Genomic DNA, 19669 nt, shown 5'->3' with positions numbered 1-19669 from the left:
GTTATGGTGTAAAGGGTTAAACAAAACCCATTTGCAGTTTGCTTACGCAAGTGTGAAAGAGGATAAAACTTAACCAGAGTACAAGTCCCGTTTGGCCAGAACCAGTAGTGTCAGTTCCCATCAGAACCAGCCTGCTTCATACATGGACAATACAGTCTATCAACCGGTTTTAAAGAGAGGTCGTATTCCATCTTAAGGAAAAAATAAAAGGGACCGACGAAACTACGCCTATCACCTCCAAAGTGATTTAACCAGCCATTCAGGCGCTGCGAAGACAAACTTGAGTCGTGCGCGTGTCCCGCAAGAGAAGCGAGCTCCTCACCCTTCAACACTCCTGCCCTTGGCAGAAAGTTAATGAACGATGATGTTAAGTGAAAACATGGGATATTCCTCTGGAAGTTTGCCTATGCGGCTTTCATCGATCCTTCCTTTTTGCTGTGTTAGCAGGTTTCCAAAACATTACAGCACCAACAAAAACACAAACGAGAAGCATTTTTACAAACGTGCTACTAACACCAACTGTAAAAATTTTGTTCAAGGCTAAAAATACACTTCATTCTCCACGTTTTGTGATTGAATTTAATGTTAACGCTTAGAAATTAAATTACAGATAATTTATTACCATGGTTGTCTACTTCTCGCAAAGAATCCTTTTCGGTGAACGACGGAAAGGTCGAAGGTCTTGGAAAGTTTCCCGAGTCTAAGCCGATCTATCACTTCACCGTTACCGAGCTCCTCTCGCAATCTTCGAACATTTAAAATATTTGTCGCTCTAATAAAGGTATTCAGTGCAACGAAGATTGATTCCAATGTAAAAGTCTTATTTTGAACTCTCGGGGCCAGTGAATAAAAATATGTAGAGCACTTTCACACTCTCTATTTTAGCTAAACTAAAAAAATTATAGCTTCAGTGTTTTCTTAAATTTGAACCATAAATATTCAAATGAGGTGCGAAAAGGCGATAAAGATTACTGTGGAAACTAAATGCTACTAAAACACGCTACATAAATACATGGGATGCCTGTGACTGACCGCGTTCAACATTCGCTTGAGTGTCGTCGTAGTCAGTTGCCTTACTGGCTGGGTTCCCTACTTGGATGGGTTAACTCTTCTTCTTCTCGATTTCATTCCTGTACTTTGAAGAGTCGGCATTAAATTTATTATTTTCCACGTAAAACCAGAGTAACCGTACTTATCAACATCAAATTGCACTCGAAAATACTCAACAGGACGCAAATGGACAGAAATTACGTTCATAAACTGTGCTTTGGAAAAATTTGTTGGAAAACTTTTCCAGGCAACCACAGACTCAAACAAACGTAGTTAGTTGATTTGATAGTATCGAACATTTTACCAGGCAGAGACAACGAATTCCTGTACAATTATTACAAGGCTCATCGCTGTTTCTTCCTGTCTCGTGTTTCCTTATCATACAAGTTTAAATAACTCCTAATTCTTCAGTAATCAATTCTAAAACAATACTGCGCGATACGACAGCAAACAAATGGTGCGTTTGACATTTATAGATTGAAAGAGAAAAGGTGTATCAAATTTCCATATCTATGAAACCAAAATGGAAAGCTTTCGACATCAAGTTCCCTTGCTTGCTTTAAATGGGATGCCTACAATAACCGAAGGAAATTAGGGTAATGCAATGCCTCACATGAGCTTCATCACGTTACTAACCCCCCATCCATGGACGATGAAAATGTTTCTTTTGAGACTACAGGACACATTACTTAGCACGTAAGTTGTCCTAAATGATTGCAATGTTTTTTCTACAATAAGATCAAGGAAAAGTAACTAGAATATTTCTATGAGATTCGCTTAATAGACAGCAATTATCCTGCTACTTGTGAATGCCGTGCGATATTTAATTGGGAAAGAAGCTACGCCACAATAAAAAAATCTCAAAAATTGGCTTATTCATAACTAAAAATGGCGTTATTTGCAATCCGTGTCAACCTTCTCCATCGTAAGCCACCCTTATTCCTTCTTGGTATAATATCGCTTCCTTTGCGTTTTTTCAAACCTACAGAGCTAATATTTCATAGCCTTCTGAAATCTGAAGGTGGGTTTTGCACGGCGCAAAAACTAAACACAGTGACGTAGCTTCTTTAGTTTACTGCTCCTCCAACTACTTGATTTGTATTGACGGTGGAATAGCGGTGAAGACAAGAGGTTCAATTCTATGATCATTGAATTTCATGTGATTGCATAACAGCATGTCTTATGTGTCGAGTTTCATGTTTACTGGAAGTCGCCGACGAGTGCGTCTTTTCCAGGCTCCAGGTGAACAGACTCAAAATATTCATCGTCTTCGTCATCAAATGTAACCTTCTCCTAGGATTAAACACATCACTAAGTACATTGTGCTCAAACGGTAGGTTGTGGTATGCAGCACGAGACATTCTAGGGTCTGGGACTATCTTGTTCCAGCAGCACCGTAAGGGCCTCGGGGCCTCTTTCACCCAGTATCCCACGCGCGACATGAAGACGTGCGCCAGGAAAAAATAGGTCTAGGGCGCGAGGAGGATGCTTGTTGATAACCTTCCCGGGGAAAATTTTGTAGAAAAATAAACGACATCTGTTGAACTGTTGTAGTTACTGAAAAACTGAACGACTATTACAAAAAAAAATTCGCGTAGGCGGACGGCTTTGAAACGAAGGAAAAACCAGAGCACGAACTGGAAAAAAAAAACTTTCCTTCTTTTTCTTTCTAATATTTTCCAGGAATTCTACAAGCGTAAAAGAGAGTGCATGAAAACAAAAAAATCCTACCTTCTTCTTTCCACCACTAGCCATGTCCTTTATTTTCTTCAGAATCTTCTTACCGCGGTCCTTACCGACTTTAAAGTGAACCTAAGTAAAGAGGAAAAAAAAATTAATTAAAACAATGTCATTACGAGCAGTATAATGGGAATGCTCTTTAAGTTAAATCCCGCTTCCCGAGGTGTGATTCATATCGCCCGAGCCTTTCCGAAGATTACTGATAACTCACACGGAAACCACCCAAAGATGGCTGCTACGGACTTAACATTACACATAAAAGGCAGTCTATGACTGCATGTGCCCATTGTTGTATAGTTGTGGAGTATTGAAGTAAAAAGCAATGTGGGGAAATCTGCAGCTCTAGGGGTTAATGAGCAGCTCTTGTCCGTCGATGCCAAAATTGCGAAGGTTTACGGACTTCCACGAAAGAATCGGCACAAAAAGTTTCTAACGAGAATAAACGAAATGAACAAATAACGTGCACACACCCGAGCATTATTCAAGAACTCTTGAAAGAAAATAATCTAAGGCTGTAACTGCCACTGGCGACTAATACTAACTAATTCTAGCGCAATTTTTAACGCGGAACGAAACGACACGGTACGGTTAAAACTGCAAATAAAACAGCGAACGAAAACTATTAAAATATAAACTAGACTAAATACACAAGAAAAGCTACAACGAAATCAACGAGGAAAACTACACGATACAAAACTTACATTTGTTGCGATGTTATAGATACAAATATACCGAACTACACTCGACGAAACTACACTGCAAAAACTGCACCAAACTACGATGAACAATACGGTTGAATACATGCTACGTTACGCAACGTTACGCAATGACACAAAGAAAGCGCCCACAAAATTTTACTACAATTAGCACTCTTGCACAAGAACAATAAACAAACGAAAAAGAATGTAAGGCGTTGCGGTCTACAAAGGCAAATTACCTCTTCTTCGTCCTCTTCGTCGTCGTCCACCACACATCTCTCCACACCTGGCAACTCACCAGAATTATCACCACTCTTATTTACCAGGCGATGATACTTGTATGTCAGCCTGCCACAAAGAAAACGACAACCGTAAACCACACATACGTTTCATGGCATAAATGCCAATTATGGGTAGCGTGATCCACACAGCCACGCAGGTATCTGCAGCCTAAAGCTTCCTGAACTGTTTCTTCTTACTTAGCGGGATTTCTAGTTCATCTTTTTAACTCTTCGCCCACTCCTACGCCTAGCAGATTGACTCTTTGGTCGAATAAGGAGAAACAGTGAGAGAAAAGATTCAACCCAAAGAACACAACACAATAACCAGAAAAAAGCTGGAAACCTGGCAATTCAACCCGAAAACTAACCGGAAAAGGCCAAATGCATCAACAAGCATTAACAAAGAGAATGCTGATTTACGTACTTTCGGTTATTGTACCACAAGCCAAAGACTGCGCAGATCATCAGCACAACAAGAGCAGCAACAACAGCAATCACAATCTGAAAAAAGAAAAAAAAAAAACAATCATGGTATACGTAGTAACACGCCTGTCATCGTTATGAGAAAGAAAAAAAAAGACGTTTGCTATGAACCGCAAGAATGACTAACTAATTGACCGCAAGGTTGGCGGACAGACATATCGACCGATTACATAGCTTGGTTTTAACAACTGAGTTGAAAATGTAAATTGGCCACCGTAAAGAGTTTCTCAGCTGACGTTTCGAGTATTGGCCCGTCGTCAGAGCGGTTTCGCTCTTTACGTTGGCCAATTTACATTATCAACTCGGTTGAAAAAACCAAATTGTCTATTTATACCCCCCCCCCCCCACCCTCCAACCTACGCAACACTACAGTTTATTTCGAAACTTACCCCGTTTTTATCAATTGACTGATAAACCGACCGTCTGACTTACTGACTAGCTGACTGACGGACTGGCTAACTTTCTGAAAGACTATCAGGCCGTCTGACAGACTAACAGACTAACTGACAGACGGACTGACCGGCCAGCCTAGCGAACGTTGCTTATACCTTGAAGTCCCTCATAGCTGAGCCAACCGACTGTTCAAAAATACTGCATTTGGTTTCTCGTTCTGCAGGTAAGGGAACACCTCCTTGGCAAACTCTGAAATGATCAACAAAACCACACATCAACACCGCATGATTAACATTCTGAGCCTTAAGGCACAAAACCACTTCAAAACCATAAAGATAGCGGCCTTCATACCTTGGTTCTTTCCACATGTATGTAGTCTTCTTCTTTCCACTCTAAATGCAAAATATTTTATTATTAGTTTACTTACTGAAATGGGTATTTAAGTTATTCAGTTATTTAAAACAATTCTTTGCGTTGGCTTGTTATCCTAAAACGATACACAATCGACTATCCTGGAAAGCCTGCCCGACAAACTTAAAGCGTATCAGCGCGGTTGGATTGAAATAGACGCGCCCATTTCGCGTCCAAACCGCGGCTCAAGATTGAAAGACGCCCCCTTCCTCCACCAGAACCTCAGACCCTTGATATACCCCGTTTTTCCAGTTTCTAAAAGCTTTCTTTATTTTGCCTTAAACCATGCTACCATAGATCTGGAGAAAAGCTTTCAAGTAGATAATTGTGATAATATCATACGAACTTCAAACCTACCTCACAAGAGGAAATTACTTTGCGGTAATCAAATTGCGAACAGGTTGGACACGCTTGAGGCGTGCGCCACAGGATCTCAAACCTATGAACGAGAGCGTAACATGTTAACCACAGACATACCAATGCACTCATCAAACGTTACTCGCAGTCCAAAGACTGTTAATGGGATTCTTATTCTATTTGTTTGTAATAAATCGCTTACCGGCAGCCATCACAGGTACCATCCGGGCATTTGGAGGGCAACTCAAACGAACCCTATAACGAAACCAAAGGTTAGTAGTAATTATTCCTTAGGGGGAGGGGGGGGGTTCGGTTTACCTTAATATGCAATATATCAATATACTTTTGTACACTTCTGTGAAATATCCGCAAAAATCACATAGTACACGTAGCACTGTAAACAGTCATAAGGCCGTTTGGTCTCACTGTTTGTGGATCATGCTCAGCAGAAGTCAAAGTTTTTTCGCAATCAAGTGCGTTTTGTACTGTAACAAATGGAGTCGAACCTCGAATGCTCAATACAAGATACTCAATGTTTGAAGCTTCCAAGAAGCAAGTTTGGAGATTCGAGAGGCGTCAAGATCTTCTCAATCTCATTAGACCACTCTTTTGTCACAACTCTAGTAAGAGAAGACACCATTCGAGGGAAATCACTAAATTAAGCTTCAGTCGACAAACAACTCCATAAACGTACCTTTCCTACTTTAGGGTCACACAGCACTGTTGTCCAAACTGACCGGCCATTAGGGCAGGCTTGAGTGGGTCTGAAATACATTAATTTAAAAAGCTGTGTCATAACCTGTCCATCTAAAGAAATTTAGCCTCAGTTTTACAAGTTCGTCATCAGCCATCTTTTTAAATCTTCTGTATCCTAAGCTCTCTCATTCCGTCTTAATTTACAGTCACCTCTTGTTTTAATTTCTAACTTGCCAAACAAATATTTTGTACAGTCTTAAGCAAGTTGTAAAGTTTACACGTCGCAAAAGAAAGGGTTTGTAGTGACGTATCAAATTATTTTTACACATTCAGTACAAAAACGGTAACAGCTTATAGGAAATTATAGTCAGACAAAAGTTGAGAGTCTCGGGCAAAGACTGACTTCTGGCTACGTTTCGTTTTATTTTTGGCAAAAAGTAAAAGCAACAAGACGCTGCACTGACGTTCTCCTGGTTCACATTCTGCTTTCTCAGTTGAAAAAAAGGGTGCAAACTCCAAATTTCGTTTAACTTCCTTACTACTGTTTATCAAAATTGTATAACCTTGTACACAATTAGAAACATTCGATAGTGATAGAATATGAAAACAAGCGAGGCATATATCACTTACTTGTCACCGTGGAACTTGAACAAGAAAAAGGTTGAGGTGTTTTTCACTGGACCGGAAATACAAGAAAAGGCATAAATGAGCAAAATTTATTACTGATACCGTTACTTTCAATTTTTCTACCACTGCCACTATCACTGATACTAGTGTACGACTATTAAAAATTACTAGACTACTCACTGATCATTGTCGTCATACCTTCTTTTCCAGCGAATACTGAGGTTTCGTTGGTCTTATTGTCAGCAATGTCTTCATAAATGCCTTCAAGGCGGTCTGCAATGCTGAAATATAAGAAAAAAACCATTAATAATGTGTTTTTTTTGGTAGAAGATGAGTAAAATTAAAATTTATCCCGTTTGAATTCAACTAGAGTGGGATGTCATGTATGTATGTAAGAGGGGAGGGGGGGGGAAGAATTTGAGTGAGGGTCGGTTGAAATTCCATAAGTTTAACTCTTTATTTTCTGAAGTAAACCGTCAACAAGATCTCTCGAATTTGCCAACAACTCAGCTACAGACGGCATGGACTGTTGAAAAGCCAACGTTCAATACGAGCGTTGTATTCGTTGTAGAAGAAGTAACTCGTGATTCTCTCACCTTAATGTCTGTGTAGTCATCAGAACTGGGTCAGGAACAACGGTCATGCGGCAAACAGGTGAAGTCAAATTGTAGGCTTCCTGTTAAGATTGATAAAAAGAACTGTCAGCGGTCTTCTAACCCTTTGACCCGCAAGGGTGACTGGCTTCTCATTTCTTCGTGAAATATCACCCTTGAATCAAAAATTTGGGTCGTAAGAATAAAAGAAATGATCACCAATTAATGAAGCTCTTATTTGTTAAACGAATTCTCCTCATCAGCACCTTGGGAAATTTATAGAGAACTGTATGGAGAATATGCATACTGATATTTGGGTGTAAAGGGTTTCGGTTGGTACACATAGTCCACAGGTTACAGCTTCGTGTGACACGAAAATCAACTCGAAAAATCCTTGCAACAGAATTTTGTCTTCAATACAAGTTGTAAAAATCCAACCTAGTTTGCAGTGGGGCATATGACTGCAAAGATAAAACGAATTAATTTGACTTGAAGAAGTTAATTACGGGGACATATTACAGAATCTTGCCGAGAGGATTACGTCAAGATCGAGTGCCAAATTCTCGTAGGCTCTTCGTGAGAAATGTATGGGAGAACTACGAATCCGATCTAGGGATGACACTCACTGATTTGCCAGTGGAAAGACTGATGTTATTGTGACACTTTGCCATTTTGTATGGATGTCCACACAAATTCATGTTGAAGAGGTGATAGTACCGGAAGCCACGCTTGGTGAACGAAGGACCAGTGGCAACACTCTGAGGTCTATGAATAAAGTAAAAGAGAATTAGAGTCTGTAAAGGCACCTTGTTGTATTATTGTAGTTAGTTCACAGGTACTATGTGGAAATAATCACAAACGGAACTACGTTAACCATACAACATCATGATCCAAGTCACCCATTACTGCTGCAGGTTGTCCTAGCTTCTGGAGCGTGAGGTGAACAGGATAATTACTACCCACACCTCCCCCCAACCTCAGAATGGGCAGCTAACCTATCTTAGGTACCCATTCCCTCCACAGCAGTCCATCAGGTTTGCCTGATAGTTTACTGGCACTCAAAAACACTCCTGGGCCGAGAGAGACGCTGTGAGAAGAAAAGCTTCTTGTCTACGAACACAACACAATGGCTCACCCTGGATTGACACTAAACCTCCCTACTTTTAGCACACTCACAATCACACTACTCTTACTCCTTACCACTTCGGAAAGCAACAATTTTTGTCAAAAATATATATTCAGTCATTTACACATCCTTAAAAAAGACTAATTAATAACTGAGCAATGTACATACCCTTGGAGACCAGTAAAGTTGAATTGTCGCATATGCTTGATGGAGGTATAGAAACAGTCAGAATGACACATGGTGGATCCCGCCTCACTAAAAATGAAACACAACAAAAATGAAGTCCAATTCTAGTACAAAGCAAAATTAAGGCTCCTGCTCTTTCACGATTCAAGCTACTCACTAAGCTAGCCTGTTGCTTTTATGATAAATAATGGACAGGCAAAAATATTAGTTAATCTTTAGCACCTGGTTAAACCTGGTCCACATTTGACACAAGCTTTAGATCCATATGGGTCATTGGTGTTCAAATAGGTGCCTGTTGACAAAAAAGAGAGCATCTGAGTAGAAAGTTCAGGCCCCTTTTCCACCGCAAAAGCAGAATCTTAAATGATTTGACAAAGCACACAAAAAAAGTAATTCTTTTCCATGCACAAGAAAAAAAAATACCTATAGGGCACGGCACACATTTGTGCTTCTCAGTATCCACATAGTTACCCCTGGGACAGCTTATACATCTGAAAGAGAGAGAACAGAGACAAGCATGATGCATCAGTCATAACAGTGAAGTGCATTGCAGGATTGAATGTTGTTTACCACTAAAAACCGCCCATTGAATTTCAAAAACAACCCTTCATAGTTTGCCACAAAAAACATATTGCTATCAAAACATTTTGCAATGATAGGATGGGTCAAATGCCAAGCTTGGGATTTTGAGTATGAGAGTTTCTACAAACCCCACAGGCTAATGTACTGTAGTTAACACTTGTGTGAGCTGTGTCGCAGACTTAAGGCACAACTTTAGAGATCTCACTACAGAAGGGCACTACATACCCACTCCCTGAAGATACTGGACAGGATCGGCAATGATCAGCACCTCCATCGATGGTGTTGTTCACAGTAATGGAGTAAATCTTCACTCTGGAGGAAAAGAGAATGTATAATTATATTGAGTCTTAAAACATTACAAGAATGACATAACTTGAGAACTTGTCACATATTTGATAACCAGTCACATATGAATGTAGTAATGTTAACCAACAAGTTCTTTGTGGCTCTGTGGTAGAGCATTTCAGAGCAAGATACAAATGGTCTGAGGCTTGATTCCTCGTGGGGACTCAGGTTTTTTTTCTTTTTGCCTTGCAATTGCAATGACACAGAAAAACAACTTTCTCTATTGAGAAAATTAATAGCAGATCAAAAACTATACTTAGTCATAATAAAGGCCAGGACACTACAGGAGATCAATAGCTAAGCTATAATATAGGCCAGGACACTATAATAGGCAGACCCTGGGTCAAAGATTCAAACCAATTTAATTGAGCCACCTGAGTTAAGGGCAAAGATTTTTATCTGTTTTGAAAAAAGTAATTGCTAATCAAAAATTATACATATTAAAGGCCAGGACACAAAAGGGGACAGATCCTTTGGAAAAAGGTCTGAAGTTGATTCCTCATAGGTAGCCAAACTCAAAAGTTTTTTATTTTTCCTGCATTTGTAGGGGTAGATCCCTGAGACAAAGACTCCAAACAGTTTAAAATTGAGCCATCTGAGATGGGGAAAAAGATTTTCATCAAAAATTCTCCACTTCATATAAAGCAAATTTTTACTGTGTCCAATACCCAAAATATATTGCCTATTTCTTATTTTTTCTAGTCTTCATAACTACAGGTAAAAGTAATTACAAATAAAGAAACATACCGATCACTACCATAGGTGTAAGACAGTTGATCATCACTAAATGAGTAGGAACTCTGTTTTTGAAATGTCCAGATAAACTGAGTTTCCCTCCTAGAGGAAATGATGTAGCTAAAAAAAAACAAAAGGAAAAAACCTTTAAAATTTTCACTCAGTTGTGGAATTATTTATCAACCTTTTGGCTCCCTAGATCAGATAGTAATTCTCCCCTCCAGTTATCACATACTTCCTTGTAACTTAGTTTACAAAGACTTGGTCATATAATTATTTATTAAAAGTGCATCAATGGAAACAATCATCATAATCAATGCTGGTAAAAATCAAAATAACTTAAATGAAATTTCTTTTGTTACCTGTACTTCTGCTTTCCATTTCTCCCTTTCCATGTTTGAATCACATTTGTAGTTTTAGACTGTGGCTTCTAGAAATTGCATGTGTGAAAGACAAAATGTAAAGAATAAATTAATTAAATGAGTTGAAACTTTGCTAGTTAATTAACCATTACAACCATAACTGACATCAATAACAACAATGGGAGTAATTAAACTAGGAGTTAAGCAGCAGACATTCCCAGAGGTGGCCCTCCTTGTCCACTGACTTCAGATAAAATTGGAGTTTTACATCATAGTTTTGTGGAGGTAGGAAAACCAGAGAACGCAGAGAATAAACCAACAAAGCAAAGACAAGAACCAACAACAAACTCAATGTCAACGCACAGTGCAAGAATTGAACCACTGCCACAGCGATGGGAGGCGAGCACTCTTGCCACTAGTCCATTATTGCTCCTACTCCCCAGACAGGAGTAAAATAAATTTGGGATTTTTTCTATTGTTTGTCAGCAATAGAATCACCATCATCTCCATTATCAAACCATCTCAACATAACCATTATGGCCATCATCATCATTATCATCTAGTCATCACAACTTCTCTAAATAACAGCTATATCTCAAAGAATTAACTCTTGAGAAATATAGAAATTCAGGGTGAAGAGGAGTAAGTAGACATTCATGAACTCTTTCAACTAATATGAATTACCTCTTTGAATTTAAAAGTACACTCTCCATCACAGATCAATTCAAAGACAAACTCCACAACACCAAACTGGCCACGTTTGGGATTTTTAAGACCCTCAGGACTTCCAAAGCCTTCTACAGGAAGTTTCAGTGTCATGTAGACATCATCTGCTTGATTGATGCCACTGTCAAGGTAGTTTCCACGAGGTTGCCAGCCCTGCTTTGTGGTGCATCCACGATCTAAAAAAAGAAACAAGTAGTTGTTTGATAAAATAAGTACAGACAAGTCAGTAAAAACCCCCAACAACCAACAACTACCCCCCAACAACCAACAAACAACAACCCAGACTAAATTAAACTTCCCTGCACACAGCAACAATTTGACTAAGTCATTTCAACTTTTGAAGTTTTCACAGAATTTAACTGCAAACATCAGCCACAACAAATTTTTTTGGACAAAAATTGCCAAAATGCACAGATAAGAACTTGAATACATTATTAAACATCTTTCAACAAACCGCTACACATTTGTAGGACAACTTGAACATCATGTAAACCAGCCTGAAGTGTCACACACCTGACATAGAGAAACAAGTGGCTCTTAAATTTTCTGGAACACTATGCCACCATGTGAGGTGATGCCCATAAACTGGCTCAGTGGACACTGGACACTTCTTACACTCTAAGCAAGACATAAAGAACTTGGTTAGTACTGTATAGAAACCTGTATGAGGAAAAGGTGCATGTGATTTTCACAGTCCAAGGTTTACTCTCTACAGGAGATATCTGCAAATATGTAAAGTCTTTAATTAAGGTTGACTTCCACCCCCACAGAGGCTTATTCCCAGAATTCTGAAGGTTCTGTTTGTGTAGGAATACTGGTTCCTAGACAGGGAGCTATTCCACCATAGGTATTCCAATCACAGGTCACCCTCCCCACTCCCACCTCCACAACGATCTGTGGATCAAAGTAACAAGAAAGCAGGGTGTTGTACCCAGGAACACAACACCGTGGTCTAGCCAGGCCAAATCTGGACCTCTAAATTCAGAGTCTCACTAACCATCAAGCTAATGTATCACCAACCATGAGAAGCTCTACTACACAACAGATCTCACCTGCTTTGCCATCACTGAATTCATTAACAGGACAAAAGACACAAGAACTGCTTTCGCCTGTGCCATTAAGATGCATTCCAGGGTTACAAGGAGGACAATCTTCCTTCACGCCAGATGCAGGCAACTTCTTAGCTCCATCCACGTCATCTCTGCAGATCTTTGGTTCTATCCACATATACTTTACTTGGGTCTGAGAGACAAGAGGGCAAAATAATATATATATCTCATGGAACGTTTAGGTGTATAGTATTGCTGGGTATTTTTAAGAGTTGTGTCATATTTTGACAAGTCCATAGGGCCAGTCAAAATACAAAGAACTACATTTTTTTCTGCTATGTCTTTCTGATTATTTCTCATAGTTGAGAAAAGCAAAGCAGATAGAGAAGCACAGCATGCGCAGCTAACTGGTTAAACAGGTTTTTTACAGTACAAAATAACCAACTGTCCAAATAACCATGCAATATTGCAGGATATTTATACTCTATTCACACATTATTTGTACTCTACTTTGTGCAGTTGGATAATAATAGCCTAATATTTTATGAAGCATAAACCCTGTTTCATTCAGTAACTTGGGTTACACCACAATAACATAAAAAAATATATCACTTTTCCAAGAAAAGAATTGATGTTCATAGAATGGATACAAAGACTTCAGCAGCCATTAATCACAATACACATACCTTGTGTTCACTATCACAAGCTGTGCGAATGTCGTAGTAGTCTTGCTCTGTGCATGGCTTCCTTAATGTACAATTCCTTGCTCCGCGAGCTTTTGAAAAAAAATAACACAGGATTTTGCGTTCAGCTGGTGTGAAAAATTTATCCCTTCCCAAAAACACAAGTTATATAATATCTTAAATTACTTCAAGTTAAAAATTATGTTAATTTTGGAATTGTTCATAAAAAGTTATTTTATTCATAATTACATGACACTGTATTTTATTTACTGTACACAAACCACTTAAAATCATGGATTAAAATTTCAAATTTTTACGCATTCAACAAGGTCTGTCAAATGATGAAAACAAGTCTTTAAGAATCATATCATCTATTGCTTATTTTCATTAAAAGAGAATAAAATATCACAAATATATCTATGGGAATCTTACCAGCATATTCAGTGACCTCATTACATTTTGAGCACTCTGTAGCACCAGGGGCAGAAAAAGTATTTGCAGGACACATTTTACAACTGAAAACACAAGAAAATACAATAAAATTAGACTCAAAAGGTCAGAAATCAATACCAGAAATTATGTATGTCTTTTGGTAAACACTGGATTAACAAATGTTACTACAAGTGAATTAACTTTGAAAGACACAGAACTTAACCATCAAAATTCATCATTTTCTGAAGGAATTGCCAATAACATCCCTTTTGACTTATGACAAGATCAAAAATGAATTTCTCCTTACCATGTAAATACATTTTCAAACAGAGAGGTAGTGAGAAGTGAGAAGAATATCAACTAGGGGATGTTGTTTGATTTAGAGTCAAAATCTCAAAGCTAAAACCACTGGGAATGTAAAAGAGACAGTAAAGAATTCATTTTGATAATTAAATCGTGGAAATGAAATGTTTATGGGGTATGTCAAGGAATTTGTGGTAGGTACACTTGTGAAAAATCACCAGCATGTAAGCTGCAGAGGGCAGAGTTTGAAACCAAAATTTCATGACTAAGCTGTTCAAAACCCAGTCAGTACAAATTGTGGCAGGCAAGTTTCTGCAGCTCAAGCTTAACTTATTTCTCATAACTCAGGCCTGAACTAAAATTATCCATGTTGAGAAAACCATGCTGGAACTGAAGAATGCTAGCCACAATTAGAATTTCACATTGATTGTATTTTTACCTTCCTTGGGCTTCGTCACTGTTGTAATATCCTGCTTCACATGGCGTGCACTCTGATGTGTAAGACACCCCTAACAACAACAACAAAATGAAACAAACTCAGAAAGATAAGAAAATGGCAAAGCTAAGGTTACATGGCAACATAAGTAAAAAGTCCAATGATAATTTCCAATATACAGTCAAGGCATACAGTCTTAACCCTTTAAACCCTAAGAGTGCCAAGTATCTAATTTCTCCCTACAATATCACTCCTGAATCACACATTTAAGGTCATGAGAATTAAGGAAATGGTCAGCAGGGAAGAAACCATTTGATTTGCTGACAAATTCTCCTTGTAGGCACCTTAGTAAATGTATAAAGAACAGTGTGGAGAATATGTATACTGATATTAGGGTGTAAAGGGTTAACATAATTAATCTCAAGATTATCTTTTAGTCTGTGTCAGTCATCTTCCCTCCTTCACCCAAAGGTGAATAACAGAAACCCTCCCTTGAATTTAAAGCATTTTTAGCAATAAGGTGCCAAGAACACTATATGCTTACTAACAGAAAGGGAGGCACGAATATATTTCATTCAAGGAGATGACATCCTGGCCTATATGTAGTCCAGTGAGGTTCCTGCATTATGACCAGCAGCCAATATTTTTGCATCCCACTCAATCAAACTCAGTCATAAGTCAATTACTCATATCAACACTGTAATATCAACTAACAGATACTACTTGATTCAAATGTATTACTAACAACAAACTGGCAGGGACCTACTATGTATATCTTAACAGTAAAATGGTTAGGGTGTATAAACAAAACTATTAACTGTACAATAAAATAATAAAACTCAAGTCCGACCTTGAATTTCCAATGCTTCTGATGTAAACAGGTTCTCGTCTGTCATGAGAGCCATAGGTGATTGCTGTAACTTGCCAATTGATCACATTCCTACCAGCTTTCAAATCAATCGGTAAATTTAAATGATACACGAAACATTTCTTAAAGATGAATTTGTTGTATCTTAACCCTTAAGCTGTGATTTAGCAATGTCTTGGACAATTGGGACTTTAGCATGTATGTGGATTCCAAATCAGATATATTTTGTCATCACTATGAAACAAAATTTTTTAAAAGATATTTTGGTTTAATCAACTGAGTTGATAGGTAAATTAGCCACAATAAAGAGTTTCTTAAACTTATGTTTAGAGTGTTAGCCCCTCATCAGAGCAAATAGAGAAAATGTGGGTGGTCACAATATTATAAATTGGTTAAAGGAAAAGCAACAATCGGCTCTGCCAGGGTAAGAGTGCCAATTTGAAAGATACATGGTTGTTGTGGAGGTTTTGTGGCTTTCAAACTGCCTAAATTTAGGCCAAAGGCTGCAGACCGCCATACACTGTATACTGTTTAGAATGATTTGGGAGATAAATAACCAAATGTTACATTCTGTAAGTTAATTAAGAAAAGATGCTAAATTTTGAGCTCAGTCAGGAGCATGGAAAAAAACAAAACTTTTGAGTTCTCTAGAAGGGCCTGAACTCCTAACCTTTGCACATCTTTCCTAAAATGTTACCTTGGTTGTTCCCCATTACTGTTTGTAGTACGTGGAGGGAACTTATCATCTTTATCCAGACTAGAAACTTTGCACTGATCATTTCTTACCTGAAAACACTAAAAATTAAATTGATGCTTATTTATTCAAAAATTCATTTGCAATAGCACACAGGCGGCCAAGTTCAGCTTTAAAGCTGGTTTAAATGGGGGCCCATATGAATTATAACAAGCCTGACACAAACACTACTGGGGGCTACCTTCCTTTTACATATGTGGGGTTCTTGAATGTCCCTGCTCACCAGTAAAGAGAAGATGGAGGAGAATGTCTGAACCATTAAAATTTCTGTTTATTATATTCTCTTATTTATTCACCTAAAAATATAAAATAATGAAATCTACACCTGTTACTAAACGACAGACAAATAAATAAATAATCACAATTCAATACATCAAGTGCGTTTAAGATTCCTGGACTCCTTTGTTGGTTAAATAATATAGGTATACAAAACAAAAACATTATTACAAAGCAGCCCATCGCTCAGGATTGCCCACTTTGATACCATACAAGAAAAAAAAATTCTTGAAGCGGGCCATTAAAATGTGAAAAATAAGAATGCCACTATCCAGCCATCTTGACCCCACACTTAGTCAACAATGCATAAATATACCTATTACAGTTATTAATAATACTGACACAGATTATTAGCCATTCTTCAATTTCAAAATCACAAAGGGTACTATAAAAAAAATACTTACAAATACGCGGAAAACAGTGTAGATGTCGTCAGTGTAGTAATAATCAAATTGCACATGACCATCTCTTTCTAGCTGTATCCACAAAAAAATAAAGATAATTTTTAAGATGCATTACTAACAGTAGTTCTGTAGATAAATATTCTGACAGAAACCTTTAGTTAAAAGCAGAGAATATTATACCCCAAATTATTCTAGCACAAAGAACCCAGATGGGTGTTAATTTAATTAAAAGAACAAAAAGATTGTTTGAAACTCACAGTGACGGCATATGACAGTTCTGAGGTGCATTCATCTTCTGGTGACATGATACTGTCGCCTGATGGTAACCATCCAGTCCTAAAATAAAGAACAAACCAAGATTCACAAATGACTCAAGAAAGTTTTTTAAGAACAAGAATTGGCCTATAGTAAATGGCTTGAACCTGGGTATTTTTTGATCATGGAGTCTAATTGTTTAGGTGAGGGTAGTCCTAAGAGGAGTAAGTTTCTAAAGAAACTGTGGTGCTGCCTCTGTGAGGGGCATTACAACCCACAGGCAATTCGCTGTCATCCATGATTGGGGCATGATGAATTTGAACCTTACCTAGCTGGGGTGAGGAATTTGATCTTGAAGTGTCCAGTCTTTTCAGTAGAATACAAGAATTACATCTTTAAATATGGAGAAGTTTAAGGTACAAAATTAACTTTTACAAGCGAACAGTGCAGAAGAAAGGGTCTACCGGGTCTAAGTTTTAACACATGGTTTATGTGTAAAAAGTCAGGGTCATTGATTTTACCTTTCACAAAAAAAATTTGGTAGGGCATGTGAACACAGTTTTTTGCTTTCAAAAGTTCAAATGTCCAAGGCTTTGTTGGAAGCCAACATTAAAGTCATCAAAGAGGAATGAGAAGCTGAAAAGGTGACAAATCCTCTGAACCTCAGAGCAAAGCAAAGCAAAACTAAGGCAATCCTAGATGACCTTGATATGTACTACTCAATGCAAATTTCCCAATATAACAACTTGCTGGGAGACAGACAAACAAAAATTATTTTATCTCCCTACTTTGAGCAGTTAGCTCCAGTTGCTTCTTTGAAGTATTCATTGTCATATCCATATTCCTGATAATGCTCATCTACTGTGCGACTCTCAAATCCAGTTGGAAGTTTATCCCAGTCGCTGAAGCGCACCCCTCCTCCAACACTGTATGTTCCTTTAGCACAAGCTTTACACTCCAAGGTCTTACTTGTCACATCAACATAATGTCCTGGATCACATGTGAAAGCTAAGGAAAGAGAAAAGAGCTTTGACAGTAAGACATCTAGTCCAAGACTTTTCTCAGTTGAACACAACGTTCTCCAGAGATTTTTAACAGCTGGCCACTAAAAACAACTGCAGCTGCCCATAAACAAACGAGAGCCCCAAGGGCATGAGAATCTATTCCTCTTTATTTAAAAAATGATTGTCTTTCTAGTATTAATCAGTCTTTCCAAGCATAAAAGAAAGAAAGAAAAGGTCACAATTTAGTCCAGTTTTACTTTTTTGTCTTATTTAAATAGCTGACTATCAGAGGCCTCTCAATTCTTAACTTATTGCACATATATGTTGTGGTTCAATTTTATCCTTGGTTCAAATTTTATTTTCTTTTGTTTTTGGGTATTGTAATGTATGATAATGAGTTTGAAACAAAGGTTCAGATAAAATTTGAAATTAAAATTTTTATCCTTGGTTCAAATAAAATTTGATCCAAGGATATAATTGAAGCAAAATATATAAAATTAGGCCTTGTAAAATTTATGATTAAGAAAATCCTGCTAACTACTGAGGGTGGTAAACTCATGGGCAACTTTGCTATCCACATCCCAGGTATAAAATTTAGAGTCCTCACACCATGAAAATGGCACATAACCTGCCGGCCAGCAAACTTAAAAAGTGTCTTGGCATGGGGCTTCTTATGCTCTCTCATTTAATCAAGACAAAACCAAGACAGCTGACAATGCACAAAGCAGATTCATAATGCCTTCTACATTTTCAGGTAATGTACACTTGCTTTCAAATTAAACAAGATTTTGCAAACCTAGTTCTTTTGTAATCCAATCATTCCATTTCCTGGAGGTAATTAAAAGATAAAATCCATCCTACCAAGTCTCTTTTAGGGTAACTGCACATTGGAAATTGTTTATCAGTGACAACATGGATCAAACATAATGGATATATGCAAGTTTTGGGCACAACAGTAATAAAGAAAAAGGTGACAAAATCATTGCCTCCTCTCCTTCCTGTTACTCTGTAAAGCCCCTTCTCCAGACTTCAAGGCAGTAAAATTATCATTGAGTATTTATGTAAACATAGGCTTTCAACGACAGAAGAAAATACTCCACTCTTAAATCGACATCATGTGATGAGAACAGTGTTTTCGAGACAAGGTCTGGTTGGTAGTTTGGGAAACAGGGATACTTATGTCATAAATTGGAGCCTCAGAAGAGTTGATTCCCTGCAAAATTTGCATCCAGTAAGTGGACTGTTTGCCTTCGGCGGAAGCGTTCTTTATTTTGTCATTTACTGTTTAGCTTCACCGCAAGTGCTCGCGTAACAACTAAAGACAATATTTTATAAGTAGGATTTCCTGTTGAGTATCTGATTTCTAGTTGGGATGAATCAAAGCCGGTACATTCTCAAAATCTTCCCAAATTCCAACTTCTAGAATGCATTTTGATCACATTGATTTAACAACAACATATTAAAATGCAGTTTACTGACCATGCTATTCTAATTCCAATTAAAATGTATAGCCTTGAAGAAACGATCCCTTAAATAAACAAGGAATTAACGATGCAGTTTCAAATCTTTTCCAGCCCATAGTACGTAGATATTGATATCTAACCGGCAGGAAGCAGTTTTTATTTTAAAAATTTTACTACGCCTTAATATGGAGTTCCGAAAGTTTAGAGGGCAGCATTTAGGTTTTACGACATACGTGATATAATTCATGTAAAAATAATTCTGTATCGCGTGAACTTTCTCGCACAGCAAGGGCTTTTGTCAAGGTTATCCTCAAAATCCACAGATAATAGGAGTGCAATCTTTCACTTCTC

At 37.9% G+C, this 19669-nt stretch overlaps 1 protein-coding gene across 1 annotated transcript in view; it reads right to left on the bottom strand.

Moving 5' to 3' along the window:
• Positions 1-556: 556 nt before the first annotated feature.
• The window catches only part of LOC131794539 (endosome/lysosome-associated apoptosis and autophagy regulator family member 2), a 20069-nt gene continuing 956 nt past the window's right edge, over positions 557-19669 (bottom strand). Inside the window, 32 exon segments of the mRNA XM_066174451.1 lie at positions 557-2343; positions 2782-2862; positions 3728-3836; positions 4194-4270; positions 4801-4894; positions 4997-5037; positions 5414-5495; positions 5616-5668; positions 6108-6177; positions 6740-6785; positions 6935-7017; positions 7333-7412; positions 7956-8094; positions 8624-8710; positions 8864-8933; positions 9065-9132; positions 9449-9535; positions 10316-10423; positions 10666-10733; positions 11350-11567; positions 11905-12009; positions 12444-12633; positions 13127-13215; positions 13556-13638; positions 14298-14367; positions 15145-15154; positions 15156-15249; positions 15855-15876; positions 15879-15948; positions 16597-16668; positions 16854-16932; positions 17640-17859. Of these exon segments, the coding sequence (XP_066030548.1) occupies positions 2251-2343; positions 2782-2862; positions 3728-3836; positions 4194-4270; positions 4801-4894; positions 4997-5037; positions 5414-5495; positions 5616-5668; positions 6108-6177; positions 6740-6785; positions 6935-7017; positions 7333-7412; positions 7956-8094; positions 8624-8710; positions 8864-8933; positions 9065-9132; positions 9449-9535; positions 10316-10423; positions 10666-10733; positions 11350-11567; positions 11905-12009; positions 12444-12633; positions 13127-13215; positions 13556-13638; positions 14298-14367; positions 15145-15154; positions 15156-15249; positions 15855-15876; positions 15879-15948; positions 16597-16668; positions 16854-16932; positions 17640-17859 (2858 nt within the window). The 3' untranslated portion in view covers positions 557-2250.

The sequence above is a fragment of the Pocillopora verrucosa genome, chromosome 11, assembly GCF_036669915.1.
Source record: "Pocillopora verrucosa isolate sample1 chromosome 11, ASM3666991v2, whole genome shotgun sequence".
In the NCBI taxonomy this organism is placed as follows: domain Eukaryota; kingdom Metazoa; phylum Cnidaria; class Anthozoa; order Scleractinia; family Pocilloporidae; genus Pocillopora; species Pocillopora verrucosa.
Note: the sequence above shows the minus strand (reverse complement) of the source record. Positions and strands in the feature narration are given on the sequence as shown.